The sequence below is a fragment of the Schistocerca nitens genome, chromosome 5 (genome assembly GCF_023898315.1).
Source record: "Schistocerca nitens isolate TAMUIC-IGC-003100 chromosome 5, iqSchNite1.1, whole genome shotgun sequence".
NCBI classification, from domain to species: Eukaryota; Metazoa; Arthropoda; class Insecta; order Orthoptera; family Acrididae; genus Schistocerca; species Schistocerca nitens.
The window spans coordinates 277687126-277708639 of NC_064618.1; the positions used below are offsets into that span (position 1 = coordinate 277687126).

The following is a 21514-nucleotide window of genomic DNA, read 5'->3' on the forward strand; positions in this document are numbered from 1 at the left end:
AGCTGGAGTGCTGGAATATGAAGTGTACACGAAGGTATCGCCAGGGTGGTGACGGATAAATTCGCAAAATTAAAGTGCACTGTCGATTTAAAATAAAAAGTTTTTTTCCAGGCACATACTACACAGAAATAATTTAGAATGAGCAGCGTATATTATTGGAGACTGGGTATGCAGAGGTTGGGAGGGATTTTTGTATAAAGAACAGCTGTGGTGAGTTGAATACTGTCTTGAGCAGAACGTGAAGGACAGAGAGCACATAAGTTAAATAGCCATCAGCGTTCGGCCAAGTGCTGCTCGGCCCTTGTCAAGTGGTGACAGTCCTGTGGTTGATGCTCCTGCCCTTATATAGACGCGCTATGTGTGCTGTGACGACACAGTTGGTAGAATGGTTCTGTAAGGACGGTAGTAGCTCTTGACATTGGTTGAGGTTACTCGTCCGAAAGAATGTGTATATCTAACCACTTGTCGTAGCTGGATGAGCATACAGATCAGATAAATAATAATATTTCAAAGCATTAAGATGAAACAATATTTTTTTCCACACATTGTCTGGCGTGCGAACAATTGCATTGGTGGTTGAAGTCGTGCGTGTACTAAGTATTTTTGCATTGCCGTGTGAAATATCGGACTTCTTGCAGTAAAATTGCTGGGAAGATTGACTTATAGTTCTTTTAAGCTAGGACTTTATAATTTTCCATCAGACTGCACACAAACCTTTGCCATGTCGCAGCCGCTTCTATCATTGTTAAAACTACTAAAATGAAAGAAAGACATCGAGATTAATAAAATATATATTCAAGAAATCACATAAATTATGAACAGACACTTACGTATACATAACAATTGTTGCATAGCAGTGTTGTTGTTGTGGTCTTCAGTCCTGAGACTGGTTTGATGCAGCTCTCCATGCTACTCTATCCTGTGCAAGCTTCTTCATCTCCCAATACCTACTGCAACCTACATCCTTCTGAATCTGCTTAGTGTATTGATCTCTTGGTCTCCCTCTACGATTTTTACCCTCCACGCTGCCCTCCAATGCTAAAGTTGTGATCCCTTGATGCCTCAAAACATGTCCTACCAACCGATCCCTTCTTTTAGTAAAGTTGTGCCACAAACTTCTCTTCTCCCCATTCCTATTCAATACCTCCTCATTAGTTACGTGATCTACCCACCTTATCTTCAGCATTCTTCTGTAGCACCACATTTCGAAAGCTTCTATTCTCTTCTTGTCCAAACTAGTTATCGTCCATGTCTCACTTCCATACATGGCTACACTCCATACAAATACTTTCAGAAACGACTTCCTGACACCTAAATCTATACTCGATGTTAACAAATTTCTCTTCTTGAGAAACGCTTTCCTTGCCATTGCCAGTCTACATTTTATATCCTCTCTACTTCGACCATCATCGGTTATTTTACTCCCTAAATAGCAAAACTCCTTTACTACTTTAAGTGTCTCATTTCCTAATCTAATTCCCTCAGCATCACCCGACTTAATTTGACTACATTCCATTATCCTCGTTTTGCTTTTGTTGATGTTCATCTTATATCCTCCTTTCAAGACATTGTCCATTCCGTTCAACTGCTCTTCCAAGTCCTTTGCTGTCTCTGACAGAATTGCAATGTCATCGGCGAACCTCAAAGTTTTTACTTCTTCTCCATGAATTTTAATACCTACTCCGAACTTTTCTTTTGTTTCCTTTACTGCTTGCTCAATATACAGATTGAATAACATCGGGGAGAGGCTACAACCCTGTCTCACTCCTTTCCCAACCACTGCTTCCCTTTCATGCCCCTCGACTCTTATAACTGCCATCTGGTTTCTGTACAAATTGTAAATAGCCTTTCGCTCCCTGTATTTTACCCCTGCCACCTTCAGAATTTGAAAGAGAGTATTCCAGTCAACATTGTCAAAAGCTTTCTCTAAGTCTACAAATGCTAGAAACGTAGGTTTGCCTTTTCTTAATCTTTCTTCCAAGATAAGTCGTAAGGTCAGTATTGCCTCACGTGTTCCAACATTTCTACGGAATCCAAACTGATCTTCCCCGAGGTCGGCTTCTACCAGTTTTTCCATTCGTCTGTAAAGAATTCGCGTTAGTATTTTGCAGCTGTGACTTATTAAACTGATAGTTCGGTAATTTTCACATCTGTCAACACCTGCTTTCTTTGGGATTGGAATTATTATATTCTTCTTGCATAGCAGTATATTAATATAAATGAGTACGTCGATGCGCCTCTTTAAATCTGCCTATGTACAGTATGCAGTATGTAGCAAAATGTCTGGAGCTACGCAGCAATGACAAAATGCGTCCGTACAGAAACAGATTATCTCATCACTCTAAGTAGACGAGAAAAAGATGAAGTACAATATTAAAACATTTGCTGTTTTTTCACCGCAACTACGTATTGTTTATCGATAGCGCTTCATATCATGTCTTTGACAGCGCGAAAACATTATATTATCGCTTTCCTGTCCAAATGAGCCCTTAAATGACCCACGGTTGAAATTGGCTAATTGCACGGATAATAATCAGATTTCAGGCTACATAGGCCGTGTTTTCATTCTCATAACAATGATATGCAAGATCTTGTTGTCAGAAAGGGTGCCATTCGAGCACTGCTGCAAGTGCATAAGGCATTGTAAGTACAGATGTTCTGTTTGCCATCCAATATGAAATGGCACCAACATTATAAAAGGACCACCTAACGCTATATGGTCTTTACTCGATAGTTGTCAGTCGCCCGTGATGTATCTCGCTATGCCTCAGTATATGCCATATGTCCCTCCGCGACCACATATGCTAAGCCTCGGATGGCATTGAAGGCGTCTGACTTATGTGTTTATCGATCGAGCTAGTTATCGCACTATTTTGTGCAAGTGTTTAGAAGTGAAATTTCGTGGTCTGATAATTTACTGGAAGCCTGTGTTTTAGTTTCAATGTTTTTATTTCATGTGCTGCCTGTAGTGTTCTAGAAAACAGCGTGGCAGGTGGCGTAGGTGATTCGCCGCTTTCCATGTGAGCAATAACCTGTACTTAATTAACATATAGAGCAATAATTAGCAATACTTGAAACTTCGAATAGAGATCATTCCTGAACTCTATCGAGCACTGATTAGAACTTTTCTTGAAAATATTGATTTGTTGAGATAGTGAACTTTCATTTATCGCCGTAGTTCCCAACTCCTTTTGACTATAAATAGTGAGTTAGAGCATTGTATTCCAGTTTGACGAGAGGGATTGGAAACTTATCGACTAGAGATAATAGGCATCAGGTTTCTTGATTACTAACTGGTCGTCCGCACAGATAATTTTCAGGTTCTTGTAAACGACAGTGGTATCGAAAATCGCACTAACACATGTTAAAATTCTCCAAAAACAAACAGTATTCCATGAAGCAGTAACAAAACTTTTAACCCGCCGCCCCAAACTCTAGAAGATTAAATCGGCCACAATTTTGCAGTGTCACTTGTTTGTGTGCAGTATCCGAGCAGACGGTCGCAGTGTTGTCTGCGGGCTCCAGCGACACGTGCCACGTGCTGCGCCACTGCCTGGCAGAACTGGCGGCCCTGCCCGACATCCAGTCCCAGCTGCGAGAGCAGATCTGCTCCGGCAACGACGCTCCACCGCTACTCGACGAATTCATCGCTGGTAAGAGAGCCTTACATCAGTGATTATTTAGTTTTATTGTGAGTTCCTCTGTCTGGCGCTACTGATACAGATAAATACTGTTGCACTACATTGCTCTGTCTTTGGATTGAGACAGTGCATACACCGACCTTAATTCATTACACACATGAAGACAGAAACTCTTCTCAAAAGAACAGATACCATTGATGACCGCGCAGCTTCTCTAGAAGAAATGATAATTAATTGAAATCCTCAGCTGCCGATAGGTGTTGTTGATATACCTCGATGGAGACAGCTGAAAATGTGTGCCCCGACCGGGACTCGAACCCGGGATCTCCTGCTTACATGGCAGACGCTCTATCCATCTCCTTTTTTTCTTTTTTTTTATTCCACAAAAACAGTAACAAAAATGGCTACAATGAAATGACATAAATAAGGTGACAGATAATTGCAGTCATAAATTACAGCATTCAAAGAATGAGTCTTCAGCAGTAGCACAATTTAGCACCTTCACAGTCACCTTCAACTGGTGGCAGTTCAGAATGCACATTTTCTTCTTCTGCAGCCTGAGGTTCCTCATCATCATTTCCCAGACCCAAATTACTCATTCAGTAAATCCTTGATGTGTGTTCCTTCCAGGGTGAATTACATGGACAGAAGAGCAGTCCCGAACAGCGACATCGAAAAGTCCTTCACTGCCTTGTTATTTTTGTCAATTCCAGCCTTCTAAACGCATCCTTAGGGAGTTCAAGATCTTCCTTTATATCAGACACCAGATGTTTGTCGCCATATTCTTGTATCCGCTGTACTACTGATTTCTTTTTCATGTGTGACTTGCAGGTGAGGTTAGGGTTGGGAACGTGACCCAACCCATTCCCTCTCTACTAGGAATCCGTTCCTAACCTATACCCATTCTGTTGAAGACAATTCGGAGCATGTTACCATATTTCTTATTGTGATTCTGACATTTAAGTATTTTCTCGAATTCATTTTCCATATACATCTTGTATTCAATATGTTCATCCCTCCCAATATTCCTAAATACATAACTTGTATATTTGCCCATTAACCAAATCTGAGCCAGCGAGAACACAGATGAACAGCGCGACCTCAAGGACTTATATCTCAAACGCTTCCCGTGAGACCCACATTCCCAACTGTCCACAATCTACATACGTAATGTACCTGTCGGCAGGTAAAGGTTTAAATTAATTATCATTTATTCTAAAGAACCTGCTCGGCCATCAATGGTATCTGTTCTTTCGAGAACAGTTACTATCTTAATATATATATAGTTAAAGGCTACCCAGCCATTGACCTTCGTCTGTGCGAAAGCGCACAGGTTGCCCAAACTCTTACGGGAATCGTCACCTTAGCGTGCGCGAGTAATGAGTGGGTGGGCAAATATCTATTAGGTACAATACGTATGTAGATTGTGGACAGTTGGCAATATGGGTCCCACGGGAAGCGTGCATAAGTCCTTGAAGTCGCGGTATCCATCTGTGTCCTCGGTGGTTCAGATGGATAGATTGTCTGCCATGTAAGCACGAGATCCCGTGTTCGAGTCCGGGTCGGAGCACACATTTTCAGCTGTCCCCATCGAGGTATATCAACAACACCTGTCGGCAGCTGAGGGTTTCAATTAATTATCATTTACTTTAAATTCATTGGTATATGACCTTTGTCACCCAACCATACATGTTATTACAGACAATATGTGAGAAGCAGAACATGTGAGAGCATTTCAGTGAAAAAATGACTTACCAAAATACACTGCTGATGGAAAATTAGAAGTTCCTTCTCTCCGCTTGTTAATTTTGTACTTACCACAGGCAGGCTTTGTTACGTTTTAGAAAAATGTTTCGTCATTGCTGTAGTCACTCTCACACGTTAGTAGGTGCCTTGATGGCAAAAGAAATTTTCGTAGCTAACATTTGCCCGGCAACGGAAGTGGATGTGGTGCTGTACCGTCTCTGACTCTGTTGTACAGTTACAGGGTGTTTCAAAAATGACCGGTATATTTGAAACGGCAATAAAAACTAAACGAGCAGCGATAGAAATACACCGTTTGTTGCAATATGCTTGGGACAACAGTACATTTTCAGGCAGACAAACTTTCGAAATTACAGTAGTTACAATTTTCAACAACAGATGGCGCTGCGGTCTGGGAAACTCTATAGTACGATATTTTCCACATATCCACCATGCGTAGCAATAATATGGCGTAGTCTCTAAATGAAATTACCCGAAACCTTTGACAACGTGTCTGGCAGAATGGCTTCACATGCAGATGAGATGTACTGCTTCAGCTGTTCTATTGTTTCTGGATTCTGGCGGTACACCTGGTCTTTCAAGTGTCCCCACAGAAAGAAGTCACAGGGGTTCATGTCTGGCGAATAGGGAGGCCAATCCACGCCGCCTCCTGTATGTTTCGGATAGCCCAAAGCAATCACACGATCATCGAAATATTCATTCAGGAAATTAAAGACGTCGGCCGTGCGACGTGGCCGGGCACCATCTTGCATAAACCACGAGGTGTTCGCAGTGTCGTCTAAGGCAGTTTGTACCGCCACAAATTCACGAAGAATGTCCAGATAGCGTGATGCAGTAATCGTTTCGGATCTGAAAAATGGGCCAATGATTCCTTTGGAAGACATGGCGGCCCAGACCAGTACTTTTTGAGGATGCAGGGACGATGGGACTGCAACATGGGGCTTTTCGGTTCCCCATATGCGCCAGTTCTGTTTATTGACGAAGCCGTCCAGGTAAAAATAAGCTTCGTCAGTAAACCAAATGCTGCCCACATGCATATCGCCGTCATCAATCCTGTGCACTATATCGTTAGCGAATGTCTCTCGTGCAGCAATGGTAGCGGCGCTGAGGGGTTGCCGCGTTTGAATTTTGTATGGATAGAGGTGTAAACTCTGGCGCATGAGACGATACGTGGACGTTGGCGTCATTTGGACCGCAGCTGCAACACGGCGAACGGAAACCCGAGGCCGCTGTTGGATCACCTGCTGCACTAGCTGCGCGTTGCCCTCTGTGGTTGCCGAACGCGGTCGCCCTACCTTTCCAGCACGTTCATCCGTCACGTTCCCAGTCCGTTGAAATTTTTCAAACAGATCCTTTATTGTATCGCTTTTCGGTCCTTTGGTTACATTAAACCTCCGTTGAAAACTTCGTCTTGTTGGAACAACACTGTGTTCTAGGCGGTGGAATTCCAACACTAGAAAAATCCTCTGTTCTAATGAATAAACCATGTTGTCTACAGCACACTTGCACGTTGTGAACAGCACACGCTTACAGCAGAAAGACGACGTACAGAATGGCGCACCCACAGACTGCGTTGTCTTCTATATCTTTCACATCACTTGCAGCGCCATCTGTTGTTGAAAATTGTAACTACTGCAATTTCGAAAGTTTGTCTGCCTGAAAATGTACTGTTGTCCCAAGCATATTGCAACAAATGGTGTATTTCTATCGCTGCTCGTTTAGTTTTTATTGCCGTTTCAAATATACCGGCCATTTTTGAAACACCCTGTACATGCTCAGTTACGTTGAAATTCCTTCGCTACATTGATGATGGTGAGCCACCCACTGCAGGATACGTTATGCTCTGAATCCATTCGGTCCTATGCAAGAGGAGTAAGCTGTATGCAGGCACAAGGTTCTTTCTGTGCCTTGTATTCGGGTGCATAATACGAAGGGCGTTGAATAAGTAATATAACACACTTTTTTCCTCGGACAATTTCGGTTGAGAAAATGCGGTATTTGTTGTGGGTCATCTGGGAATATTCCCGCCTCGCCCCTACAGTTTCATGAATTGCGATATGGAGCGACGCTATACGTAGCCTTCAAAATGGCGTATACAAAGGAGGTGCTTTCCAAGCGGATTGAGTTTTTTTTGGAGGATAACCAGAGTATTGCATATGTTCATAAGCGCTTGCAGCATGTCTAGGGAGACCTGGCAGTGAACAAAAGCACGGTGAGTCGTTGGGTGAAGTGTCTGTCATCATCGCAACGAGGTCGCGCAAACTTGTCCGATCTCCCGCCACACACCGCTGTGACTCGTGCAGTGGCGGCTCGTGACCAAAGAAGATCGTTGTACACTTTACTCACGAAGAAAAACATCAACAAAAGAGAGAAAATCAGTACACTGCTCAATGTTTTTGTAATGCCTGGTATAAACAGACCGCTCGCTCTTGTCACTGCTGCATCTATTCGTAATAAAACCAAAAGGTGTACACAGAAATAAGTATTACTTTTGCAGAATAAAAGTAATTAAAATCAACTGCAGCTCTATGTTCTCAAAAAGTGGTAGGCATGCCTTACTAACCTTTTTCAGCAGAACTGATGTTAACGCAGTTCGATTATATCTCTGAATTTGGATGTGGTGGTGATCACTTGTACAGGAACTCTATTCCTCTTTCCTTCATATTTGCAAATCTTTCAATCACTCTTTGAGTGAAGTCTGCAATTCCTAAAACGAGGTCTCGTTCAATAGAGAGCATCGCGAGTTCTGATAGTCTTTCTTGGTCATTAGTATTCCGCAAGAAGTTTTTGGTGCGTTTCAGTGTAGAAAAACAACGTTCTGCTTCTGATGTGGTCATTGTAATTGTAATTATCGCTTTCAGGAGCTTCACAGATTCTCTCAGTGTATCACAAAGATTATTGTCTGTTATGTAATCCAGAAAGCTCAAAGCTCCACATATGCTTTCGAACTCCTCCCTTCCATAAATAACAGAGAGTTCTGTTCGAAGTTTCTTTCCTTCCAAAAAAGAGTAGCATTCAATAGCAGCTCTGAAATAAGTTTCTGGGAAACCGAAAGAGTAAGTAGCGAATTTCTCTGGTAGAAAGAGAGAGGCTGCAACTAGGTGTCAAGTGAACTTGAATCTTTCTTTTGCCTCGTAACTTACGACATCACATACTTCTTTTGCCTCCCGCCCGCAGTAGATTACACATCGCTGCGCCATCTTCAGTTCTCCCTCTTTTATGGCACTCGTGTAAACCTGTTGAATTTTCACTCACTCCTTCCCTAATGTTCGCAATTTCACGCTGAAAAGCTGTCAGCTGATTTTGTGCGTAAGGTGGGTCAATATACCTTTTTTGTAGCTAATGATACAAAATATCCACATGGATCCTGATTTTATGAAAAAATTGAAAGCCAAAAAATGAACTTTTCATCCTCCAAAATTGTTACTAAGCCACAGGCTTGCAGGATCGTGTTCTCATTACACAGTTTTTCCCCCTGGCTCGTATTATTCATGCACGTGATAATATCTTCCCCATATTCGAAAACGGTATTGACGCTCCTTGACTGAAAATTCCAACGAGTAGGCACTGAACGTGGCAGTCGTTTTCGTACTATTTCGTCGAGAATTGCTGTTCTTTGAGGAGATGCTGAAAAGAAGCTGCAAAGTCCCTGAAGTTTAGTGAAGAATATTCGCACATTTTTATTAATGGAAGCGGCTTTAAGCATAATGAGATTCAACTGGTGGGCATAGCAATGAATGCATGAAGCGTTGGGAAACTTTTCCTTAATAAAATCCTGCACCCCACGTGGCGAACCACTGCTGCACCATCATATGTTTGCGCTATTTGCTTATATGGACAATTCCCTAAATGATTATTTATCTGTTCGATGATGGACGTTGCCAAAGACTGGGCATCATGCTTTTCTGGTGCTATGAAGTCCCAAAATCTTTCAACTGGTTTTCCGTTAATGATGTACCTATATACTATAACTATCTGGAAAACATAGGCTACGTCACTGCTTTCGTCAGCTATTACGGCCAAAAACTCAGCACCCTTAATTTCCTTTCTAATTTCTTCTTGGCAGACTTGAAGTATGCTCCGGAGGAGTTCATTCTGGATGGTTTTTGAGGTTCCTTTGAAAACTGTAGCTTTCTCTAAATGCGATTTTAATACCGAGTCTAATTCTACACTAAAAGTAATCAAGGGACGAAAATCACCGGGATTGGAAGATGATTCAGTCTCATCATGTCTTCATAAGAGCAAGTTCCAAAGCGCCACAGAAACGAATACAGTTAATAATTAGATTCAGTATGTATCTATTATCGGCAACTTTTTAGTTGTGTAATGCCATGGACCTTCTGTACCCGCTGTCTAATTGGGTAGCTATATTTACATTGCCTAGACTTGATATATTCAAAACGTTATTTACATGGACTGAAGAAAGTTCATGTTTTCTAATTTTGTCATGGATCTGTTGAATGTCACAGACTCCGTGTTTAGACCATGAAAGAACTCGTCCAAATAATAAACAAGGAAAACAAAATAAGGCATTTTTCATGTCACAACCACACAGCCATTCATGCTTGTTGTACAATTCAGAGTTAAATTTCCTATTGAATTGGCGACTATTTGTTTTAACGGTCTGCGAAATTGTTAGAGCACGAGTCGGCCTACTTAGCCACTCATTTCTAATTTTTCTTCAAACGTCCGTGAACTGAAGGGTTCAGAGAGCAATTAAATTACCTGATTCATTATTTCACGTATTCACTTGTCACTTGAGCCTCAAAATTCACTGTAGCACATGCTAGAATAACTAACATAACGCACAGGAAATAGTTCGCTCGCAGCAACACCTGAATGGTAAGGTGGCGCGAGAATCTAACTTTGTTTGAAGATCTGATAGTTCCGTTTCCCTTCGGAAGAGCTCGGGCCCTCTTCCTGCGGCTGGGAAGGTGGCCCGGGTGAGGTGTTTATACACAAAAGGCCCGTATACGAGTACAGTGATGCCAAGTGTTGCCCCCGCACCCTGCACCCCCTCTGAGACACCCAAGTCCACGTTTGCAGCCACAGTGCAACCCACTGTCGCCGTCGGCACATTCCGTCCAACTCCGCTGCGTTCGGTGTTTGTAGCCCAGGCATTTCAAAAAGAGATAAACGGCGCGCTACTTCTCCGCTAGTATAGAACGCTCAGAAGGCAAACACAGTTAAACAGAATTATTCCTTGGGGGTAGCGCAAACCTGCAAACTTATACAGGAGCCGCCCCTGGACTCCTGCATTGTTGGAACGTGCGGACACCCTCATTCAAGGAGATCGACGGATCACAAACAAACACCTGGTTGTTCAACTGGATGTCTCCGTTGATAGTGCTGACACATTCGTCCACCAGTTGGAATATTCGAAGTTGTGTGCCAGCTGGGTTCCTCGCCAACATGAAGACCAAAAAGAGCGACGGAAGACCATCTGTAAAGAATTGCTTGCGCATTACGAGGCTGACCGTGACAATTTTTTTCATCGAACATCGTTACAGACGATGAAACATGGGCTCATCGATTCGAACCAGTAACAAAATAGCAATCCATGTAGCGACGCCACACCACCTCTCCTCCGAAGAAAAAGTTCAAAGTCGCACCCGCATCCAGTAAGGTCATGGCAACGGTCTTCTGGAGCTCTGAAGGGGTTTATTCTGTTTGATGTCCTCCCTCATGGTGCAACGATCAACTGGGAAGTGTATTGTGCTACCTTCAGCAAACTGAAGAAATGACTTCAGTGCGTTCATCGACGCAAATATGCAAACTAACTTCTCCTTCTCCATAACAACACAAGGCCTCATACAAGTCTGTGCACCTGAGAGGAGCTCAAAAATTTCATGTGACTGTTCTTCCTCGTCCACACTACTTCCCGGCCTCGCACCTTCCGACTTCCATCTGTTCGGTCCAATGAAGGATGCACTACGCGGAAAGCAGTAGGTGGATGATGAGGAGGTTGTTGTTGCAGCAAGACGTTGGCTCTGACGTCAACCAGTAGAGTGGTACCATGCATGCCTAAAGGTCCTCACAGTAAAGTGGCGTCAGGCTGTCGCATTGATCGAAGATTATGTTGAAAACTGCGGTTGCGTGGCCAAAAGAATGGGGAGTAATATGGTGTATTGAAATCCCGAATAAAATCAATCTGGTGTCGGAACATAAATTTGTGGCATTATTTATTGAAAGCCCCTCGTAATATACCGCTGTCCACTAAAATTACAACACCTAGAAGGATATTAAATAATAATATTTTTACATATTTTGAATATACAATATAGTAGGAACAAGAGATTAAATTTGTAAGTGATCTGTGGGTATAGAGGGTGCAAAAATTAATATATCTCTGGCAGCAGCCCCTGGTCTAACCGGAGCTGGACATCGAGTCGAACAGATCGTGTATAACAAACACGGTTATATCATTCCATACTGCTTCAGCTCCCTGCCAGAGATCATCAATCAAAGGGGACAGCGGGTGATGCACGAGTCTCCTGGCAATGCACGACCGCACAGTGTCTGATCAAAAGTATCCAGACACGTCTATGTAATGTGAAATTGGCCGTAAGGTGTCACGAGAGACCCTCCAGTATAAAAGGAGACAGGCTGTATTGTATTGTCAGCAGAGAAGAAGTAATAGCAGACTGGTTTGGTTAGGGGAGCTCTTTGACTTCGAATCTAGACTACTCATTGAATGTCACCTAAGTAACAAATCCATCAAGGACGTGTCAACCCTTCTCAAGCTGTCCGTGTCGGCTGATGGTGATGTGATAGTGAAAGGGAGATGTGGAGGAATAACCACAGCTAAATCAAGGCCCAGCAGACGTCATGTACTGACAGTCAGGAAACGTCGGATATTATGGAGTGAGGTTGTAGAAAAATCGCATGAAATCAGCGAAACGAATTGCTCGTGTGTTCCAAAGTAACAAAAAAATTGTTCAAATGGCTCCAAGCACTATGGGACTTAACATCTGAGATCATGGGTCCCCTAGACTTAGAACTACGTAAACCTAACTAACCTAAAGACTTCACACACATCCATGCCCGAGGCAGGATTCCAACCTGCGACCGTAGCGGCAGCGCGGTTCCGGACTGAAGCGCCTAGAACCGCTCGGCCACAGCGACCAGCCAAAGTATTAACAATAGTGCTACTTTGTTTAAAACTGACATGATGAGACCGTGGCTGTGTACAATTAATGTAGGTCGATTCTCTCAAAGAAGAAGACAGCAACCAGCCACTGTTAATACTGCTTTTTATTTAAGTAAATAGCGCTGTAACCGGTTTCGAACTGACAAGTTCATCATCAGACGGATGTTCACAAAATTTACAAGATGCGCATTTTACATAATCGTCAGTTTTCAATTTTTATTTGTGAAACGGCAATCTTTGTGTCAACTTCACATGTGGCAAATACTTTTTGGTGTGTGTGTGTGTGTGTGTGTGTGTGTGTGTGTGTGTGCGTGTTTGTGTTTGTGGTGCTTTGCACAATATGGTGATATGCAAATCATATAAGTGCTGCATATACTTTGCAATATTTCGAAAACACAATCCTGCAACTTCGGAACAAAATTTCGCTGAATTTTCGATGGCACCAACACACCAAGAATATTTCGCTACAGTTGGAGAATAAAAATCGAAAACTGACGATTATGTAAAGTGCATCTTGTAAATTTTGTGAACAGCCGCCTGATGATGAACTTACCAGTTCGAAACCGGTTGCGGTGCTATTTACTTAAATATGGGAACGAAGTCTTTCGCGACGGCAATTGTAAAACATTCTCGGTTTTCTTGCAGCGTCAGTTCGGGATAAAATCTCAAGCTTTCGACGATATCCTCCATCGTCATCGTCAGGAGCAACTGACTGTCTTCACTCTCTCTGCTCCTTTTTGACTTTCCCCTCTGTGAGGAAGTTCAAGTGGAAGTTTGTGGTCTGTTGGCCTTTCCTCCCCTAAGAATCTTGATGAAACTTCTTTCTTGAACTTTTGATAATAGCTGGAACTGGCAAGGAGTGCCGATAATCTGTTTCTTGTTCTTGTCGATGTGACGCTTTTTCTTCTTCTTCTTACTGCTGACTGAGGACTGTTCCTCGGTGTTGGTTTGATACATAGCGTATTCTGTCTCCAGTTGTTCTCCGTAGTACAGAGAACAGATTAGATCCTTCATCTGCAAGGTAGTGAAAATAGGGTAGGAATTAAAGAGCTCATAATCCTCCCTGGAGAATCCAATATGACCTTCTGGATAGGGAAGTCCATGATGTGGGAGTGGCGGTTTTGGATGGTTTGCTGGGACAAAAGGATAGGGATTTTCGTGGTGAGGATATGTACCGTCGCGAAGCGAACTAGCAATCTTCTTGAGTAGAGCACTTGCGCTGTACATGTCCGGAAGCGGGAGGAATGGTACTTCTTCCCACTCTTCTTCCTCTTGTGCAGCTGCTTCGGTGTCCTTTTGCTGTGTCGCTTCCCTTTCGGCAGGCTCGTCGGTTTGCGTGGCCACCGTTGCGGACTCCTTCTGTCGTGCAGGAGTCGTCTGGGTGGCGGTGTCTTCTCTAGTGGCGGAGTCTTCTTTGGCTGAGCGAAGTTCCTGCGTCAGGACAGCAATTTGACGCCGAGCCTCGCCCAATTTCGGCAACATGGCCACCCTCTCTTCCACCATGGCGGATTTGAAGGCGGACATGGCTTCTTGTACAGTGTCTTTTAGACGCCTGGAGACGACGTCTTCTGTATAAGAGATCACCTCTTCATGTGTGGTGGCCACTTGCTTCTGCGTCGTCTTCGTGTCCGGTCCGCGCCAATTCCTCTTGTAGGCGCAGGAACGGGCGTTCGCCGCGTGTGCGCCGCCACAGTTGACGCAGGTACAAGGAGTATCCTTCTCCTTCTTGCAGTCGCGCACACTTCAAACAGGGGACTGCACCGCTGCAGTGCTTGGCGACGTGGCCAAGGTTTTGGCAGCTAAAGCACTGCGCTACAGTCTTCTTCTTCCTGTTGCCTGAAGTTCCTGCTAACGTGAGCAGAAACTCCGCTAGGGCTGCAGCTTTGCGTCCCCTTCCGCGTCTCGACATCTCGAGCAGCAATAGCGGCAGGTGCGATCCGTGTCTCGAGCAGCAACAGCTCACCTCCGCAGCCTGAGCGGGAATCGGGTCTTCACTGCTGCTGTGGTAGCCTTATTATAGCCCGTGGATGGCTTCTGATTGGTCGGCTTGTGACTGGTCGGCGATTACGTCCTGCTGCCTGTGACAGACCAATCACAAGCCGTGCACGAGCTATAAAAAGGCTATCACAGCAGCAGTGAAGACAGTCAGTTGCTCCTGACGATGACGATGGAGGATGTCGAAAGCTTGAGATTTTATCACGAATTGAAGCGGCAAGAAAACCGAGAATGTTTTACATATTTACTTAAATAAATAGCAATATTAATAGTGGCTGGTTGCTGTCTTCTTCTTTGTAAGAATCAGCCTACATTCATTAATAGTAGTAGTCCCGCTAGCACAGTAACTGTGCATAGGGAGTAAAAATGATGGGGTACAATGGTCTAGCAGCTGCTCATGAGCTACGCATTTCTGTAGTTAATGCTTCGCGCTATACCCGTGGCAATACGGTGGAATAGTTTGGGTTTGAGGAATTCCTGGAGAACGTTACCTGTCGTCACATGTAGTACCAGCAGTGAAGCACGGAGGTGTTGGTGTTACCATGGGGGGGAGGGGGGGGTGCTGATTGATCTTTAAAAAACGCTAAAAGTGGAAGGATATGAACACCTTTAACAGCATTGTGTACTGTGTACAATAGAGGAACAACTCTGAGACGCTGATTGTGTCAGCGCGAAAATGTGTATTGTCATCAAGCAGCATGTGTGAGGCACTGATTTCTGGACACTAACAGTCGTGAAATGCCTACCCAAAATCCCGACCTAGACTCAATGCTCAATGGAACATCTTCCGGAAGAGAGAGAACGTCGACCTCGCTCCAGACCCCAGCGTACCTTCTCTGGTTTCGGCTATTGAGAAAGAATGGTCTGCCATTCCTCCACAGACATTCATACAAAATGGCTCTGAGGACTATGGGACTTAACATCTATGGTCATCAGTCCCCTAGAACTTAGAACTACTTAAACCTAACTAACCTAAGGACAGCACATAACACCCAGCCATCACGAGGCAGAGAAAATCCCTGACCCCGCCGGGAATCGAACCCGGGAACCCGGGCGTGGGAAGCGAGAACGCTACCGCACGACCACGAGATGCGGGCAGACATTCAGACACATCTTTGGAAGTGCCCCCCAGTGTCACAAGGTCGAAGTGTGGACGCGTCACGTATTAATGATCGCTAGTAGTTATCTGAATGCTTTTGATCAGGTATGTCTCGTGAAATGACCACTATGAGAAAGTTCGAGAAATCAAAGCTAATATGGAGATTTACCAACAATAATTCTTCCTACGCGCCATTCGTGAATAGTACAGGGAAGGAGGGACCATAAAGTGCTACGAGAAGTACCCTTCGCCATACATCGTCAGGTGGATTGCAAAGTATACACGTAGGTGTAAGTGGCAAATTGCTACAATGGAATAACGTAATGTGTAGTCGATGAGACCTTTCATCCCACCGGGTAAGCATTCGATTTATGTTATTTTAACACAGACACACAGTGCATATTCCAAAGTACACGCTGTAGAAATTTAATATTGGACAAATTATTTCTATATTCCATACTTTTCAGATGTTTTGATGATTCTGCTTAGAAATTAACCATTTGCAACACTAACTTATTTTCTTAAAAATGTGTTTTCTAGTTATCTCAAAAATATGTAGGACATAACAAACAAAAAATTAACTAACACAACATTTTTTGACATTAACATATAAACCGGTAAGACTTCGTTCTTTTTTTATAAATTTTGTACCTCGACTGCAGGAGATATTAGCAGAAGTTTCAAGAAACCTTATATAGAACAAATCTTCCGTATTTTAATAGGGCAACTTGTATGTTTCCCCCTCAGAAGTCCTGCGTTTACACCCCGCCGAGCCAGTACTTATTCGAGAGTGTCAGAGCGCCTGCAAGCTGGGCGCGGAGCAGCTGCAGCCCGGAGACAATGTGATTGTCCCCGTGTGGTCGCTGCATCGCGATACCCGCCTCTCACTGAACGATGACGCCGATCTGCAGCGAGGGCACAACTTCCAGCTCGGTAGAAAACAAGCGGTGCAGCTCCACTTCAGTGCCGGACCAAGAATGTGTGTCGGTAAGTTCTATCTTGAAGTTATGTCACAAAAAACTCTTTACTCCCAGTTGACTCTTCCCGCGTTTCTACGTCCCTACTTCCGAATTCCATAGGACTGCCACTAACAACCACGGCTGACTTCTTTATAGGGAAGGTATGGCCATACCGTTGGCAGCCGCCATATTGGTCGCATCGCACTGCTGTTCGTATATTGAACGCTGCACCATATTTCGCTGTTTCCAATAAAAAATCGATCTCAACTACCATTGCTAAGGCAGAGCGCTAGCTTCAAACCGAACCTCTCGAACCCTCCGATACTAAAACTGTAAGTAAGCCGCGTTGTAAAATACCTTTTATGGCGAGCATAAACCCAATTTTTATGCTGCTGTCATTTATTAACAGCAGCAGCGATAAATTTCGCAGTTCCTGTCACGACATCGGGCAAAAATGCTTAGCATTTTCGTAAGTAGCTTTAAAAGTGATCGTCTCGAATCCTTGATAACAATACCAGGAACGTATAACCGATATTAGAGTCGAAAACATCCTTTAAAAAAAGTCAAAGCTTTAGGACAAATACCAGAATCCTGGATCAGTTTTCATTAAAAACATTTAAATGGAACAAGCTGCAGCAAACTACGTGCTAATACAGAAATCGTGCTCCTCAGCAACAAGGTTTATTCAAGGTTTTTGGAAGGTGATTGTTAACAGCCGTCAAGTAATGTATGAAATGTATGTTTGACCATCAGCTGCTTTCATTTTTAACCTAAATATCGACAGGGTTCAGTCATGGACAATTTTCACGGATAAGGGATTTTAACTCTTATCCGTGAGGATGGTCCATGTGAGTCGTATTTTTGTCCAGGAATTTTTACTGAAGCTAAGCACTGTACAAAACATAAATCTCTGGCGGATAATTGTCATGCAATGAACAGCATTCTCCACACAGATGTGTCACCCAGGCATGAAAATCTCACAATATCCTTCTTTGATAGCTAACAGCCCATACATTCATATCTCGATAACAGTGTAATTGACGTATAAGTTGTGTATTTAGTTTCTGAACTTTCTGAAAAAAAAAATACGACAAATATTGTTTGAAGCATACTGTACACTGTAGCGAGAATCTGCAATTCAAATATCAGCTTATAAATAGCTGTAAAACGCGGCAGATTAAAATATCGACTCCATTGTTTAGATTACATTTGTGCGTGTTTCATGTCTTTTGTCCTCTTTGATTTCTTTGTTTGCTGTAACAATACACTAAACGTAAGTAGACGAATGAGAGAAGCGTGCAAGAGTCTTCACGAATTTATTACTAAACACGAAACAAAATCAACGGTAATCAAAAGTGGTGCTTCAGTTGCATGCCATCTTTATTTCAGAGTTTCAGTCATGTGCAGACAAATAAAAAACATCGATGCGACAAGAATTTAACCTCAGATCGTTACACACAAACTGTGACCACAAATGTGTTCAAGTTAAAACTATGTACTTTTATTTCGTTGAATCTTAAATCCTGACTGATTTATTTTACGGCATACAAACTCTTCAGCAGGAAACCTATAAAATTTCACTCTCTTCTAGCCTAGAAGCCATCTATTGGTTCTCGGGTATAATTCGAAACTATGGGTTCTTTGGTGTACTACACCGTGATGATTAAACATCTGAAGTGCTAAGCTGAGCAAACGATTTTACATATAAGTTTAAATTTCGATATTTTTTGTTTCTGTTTTCCGATTTTGATGATATTAAGCCTATATGTTGCCCCAAGATACGATCAAATGAACTGTGAAAACCCCATGAAAATTCATCTAATGCTTTTGCAGATCAGCGTGTTCAAACAGACAGACAACTCGGTTTTTTAGTTCTTATTAGTACTCAGAGACGTCAGCTGCATGCTGATTGTCGAAATCCTGCATCCGGAGTCGATGCGCTGAATACAGCAGAACTTATCGTACCACACGCCACTTTTTCATCATTATTATGTTCTTCGTTATACGAATCTAACAGAAACTTTTTTTCCTACTTTAGCTGGACACAGTAACCACCTATATCGTTACCCGTTTACGTTGGCCGATCATCATATATTGCGAGTCGTTCCTTCCTTCGGGATCAGCAAGCGAAGGAAAGCAGTGGTGAAATATCGAACTAACATCCAGGAGGAATGGAATTCAAGTCCCAATCTGGGCATTCTGAATTAGGTTTTCTGTGCTGTCCTTGAATTACGCGATAGTTCAGAAATGGCTCTGAGCACTATGGGACTTAACATCTGAGATCGTCAGTCCCCTAGAACTTAGAACTACTTAAACCTAACTAACTTAACATCTGAGATCATCAGTCCCCTAGAACTTAGAACTACTTAAACCTAACTAACCTAAGGACATCACACACATCCATACCCGAGGCAGGATTCGAATCTGCGACCGTAGCGGTCGCGCGGTCCCAGACTGAAGCGCCTAGAACCGCTCGGCCACACCGGCCGGCTGCGCGATAGTTCCTTTGAAAACTACCCGCTCAATTTTTTTTCCTTTGCTTCCCTAATCTCAGATTATGCTCAAGGGACCTCTTGTCGACGCTGGATTATAATCTCTCTTCTGTCCTTCTCCCCTTACCTCGGAATCTGACGTATGCTAAAGACTGCTGAATTAATGCCGGATATTTTTCTTTCCTTTCTTTTTGCGGATTTCACCTGTTTTAAGTTTAGATTTTCCTTTGAAACACTAACATTGTTACAGTTTCTTCTTACTTGAACCGTGCTTCTGAATATCTTCGTAGCTGCTCACCTGCTGTAGGCCTCTGTCTATTTCACTGAACCAATGGAACACGACAGGCCTTGGTATTGTACCCTAAACGTGCACCACGTAGTTTGACTTACACTTCTTTGGCAAGACCACACTATTCCTTTAAGACCTTCCTTCATTAAAAAAGACTATAATTCATTAAGTTTTATACGTCAGAATAGCTATTAAACGAGAGAAAGTGAAGCTGAATACATTTTAGCTACGTCACTGTAAGCATACGAGTTATCTAACTTTCATCATACGTCACACTTATACACACCGCGCCAGTCAATGATTGTTAGGGTTTAATGTTATGTTTAAAATCAGAGCCCAAAAAATTAAACTTTGGGAAACTACCTATGATAGCTCCATAAAAATAGCTATGCTACCCTTTCAGTACTAGCAAATGAACTTGCACAACATTTTTGTCATAAAAGAAAAAATATGTCACACTTAAAAGCAATAGCCATTTTCGAACTTACATGGCTGTCTTTCACTACACTGGAAGTTGCGTCATGTCTCCAGCACTACCCATGACGTCTAAAAAAATTTTATTGAGTTACTGAACGATACAGAATTAAAACATCCCATGTGGTCAGGACTACCAACTAATTCTAATATAGTGGCGTTTGATCCATAGTAGGGCACCTAAAATCCTACAGGAAATTAATTTTTTAATCTCCTTAATAGAGTTTGATCTATAGAGTAAATTAGACTTCTTGGAATACAAGAATGGTAAATGTAAGAAGTTGTGTAGCAGGCAGTCATACGATCTTATTACATCAAATAGCATTGACGAATTCGATGAAGAAGTCCCTATGAGCTTCAGTTCATATCTCAAACAGAATTCTAATAATTTATGCAAAGGATCTATCCTAGACTCCGGATACATTTACATCTACGACATAAGATAGCTGCACAAATTGTGATAACTCATTACTTCATGCCATGAAAGTTCTAGGTAACAACTGAACAACAAAAATTGTTGTCCGCTTCTTTAGAAAAGATGTTTACTACCCCAAACCATGCAAGAAAAGAATTAAAGTTAATTTTTATTTTTGCAGCTCAAGTAATAAACATAAACTGATCGTCATCTCATTAAAAATAGGCACAATTATTACAACATTTAGACATGATAAAAAGCTTGAAACATAAACATGAGTAAGAAATAATATTTAGTACTTCAAATTCATTGTAAATTCAGTTGGTGAACCTAATTCTCATCCCTCTATAAGTACATATTTGTATGGACTTTCTTTTGCTAATTCTATGTTCCCTTGTCCACAATATTAATAAAATTATCTGTTACAGGCTATCGCTTGGGACTTCTTCAAGTGAGGACGGCTTTGACAGAACTTCTTTCACACTTTGAGCTGATGGAGAGCGATTACAATGTTATCCACCTCCGGAAAATAACATGAAATATAAATATGGAAATGCTGTGGGCCGATAAGATTGAGTCTGTCTTCTAAAATACGTACTTGAAAGGCTCTACAGCCGCTTACAATTTTGATTTTACTATCTACTGAATATGAGATTATTAAAATAAATATTACCAAAGTTACTCAAAATCTGTAACGCAAACGTTAAGTCTTGAAGTCATTTATAATGAGCTTTCCACAGTTAATTAATAATTGGAGGCAAAACTACCCTTTAACTAAGAGGATGCTAATAATTTATTAAGAGAAATGTCACCGAAACTACAAATCGCTACAAGACTTAACGAATTTATTTTGGATGAAATCAAATACAATTGAAAAAAAGCTATTCTTTGAGAACATTTTCAGTTGATAGGTTTGTGGTAAAAAGCACAAACTGATGGTGAGGCTGGTGGTGTATGTATACAAATGAACAGACAAAGCAAATCATCACATCGCGGATACTAAACTAAAGGTTCAGAAAAAGAAATGCCATAGTGGAAACGAGATGTGCTATTTGTGAACAAATTGTTGTAAAAAGGGAAAAGTGCTGGCAGTGGTGTTAATAGAAAGCCACTGTATCTATCTATGCAAATGTATAACACCAAAAATGTGAAACAAGTAGTTTCAAATACAGAAATGAGTAGCTCATAAAATAGATTCCAACACAAAAAGCCAGATTCCAAGAAAAACAGATCAAA

General features: G+C 42.2%; 1 protein-coding gene across 1 annotated transcript in view; it reads left to right on the top strand.

Moving 5' to 3' along the window:
* The window catches only part of LOC126260384 (probable cytochrome P450 6a13), a 39479-nt gene extending 18663 nt beyond the window's left edge, over window positions 1–20816 (top strand). Inside the window, exons 5-7 of the mRNA XM_049957712.1 lie at window positions 3486–3653; window positions 16397–16636; window positions 20707–20816. Coding sequence (XP_049813669.1) covers window positions 3486–3653; window positions 16397–16636; window positions 20707–20816 — 518 coding nt within the window. The remainder of the gene's footprint in view (window positions 1–3485; window positions 3654–16396; window positions 16637–20706) is intronic.
* Window positions 20817–21514: the final 698 nt, after the last annotated feature.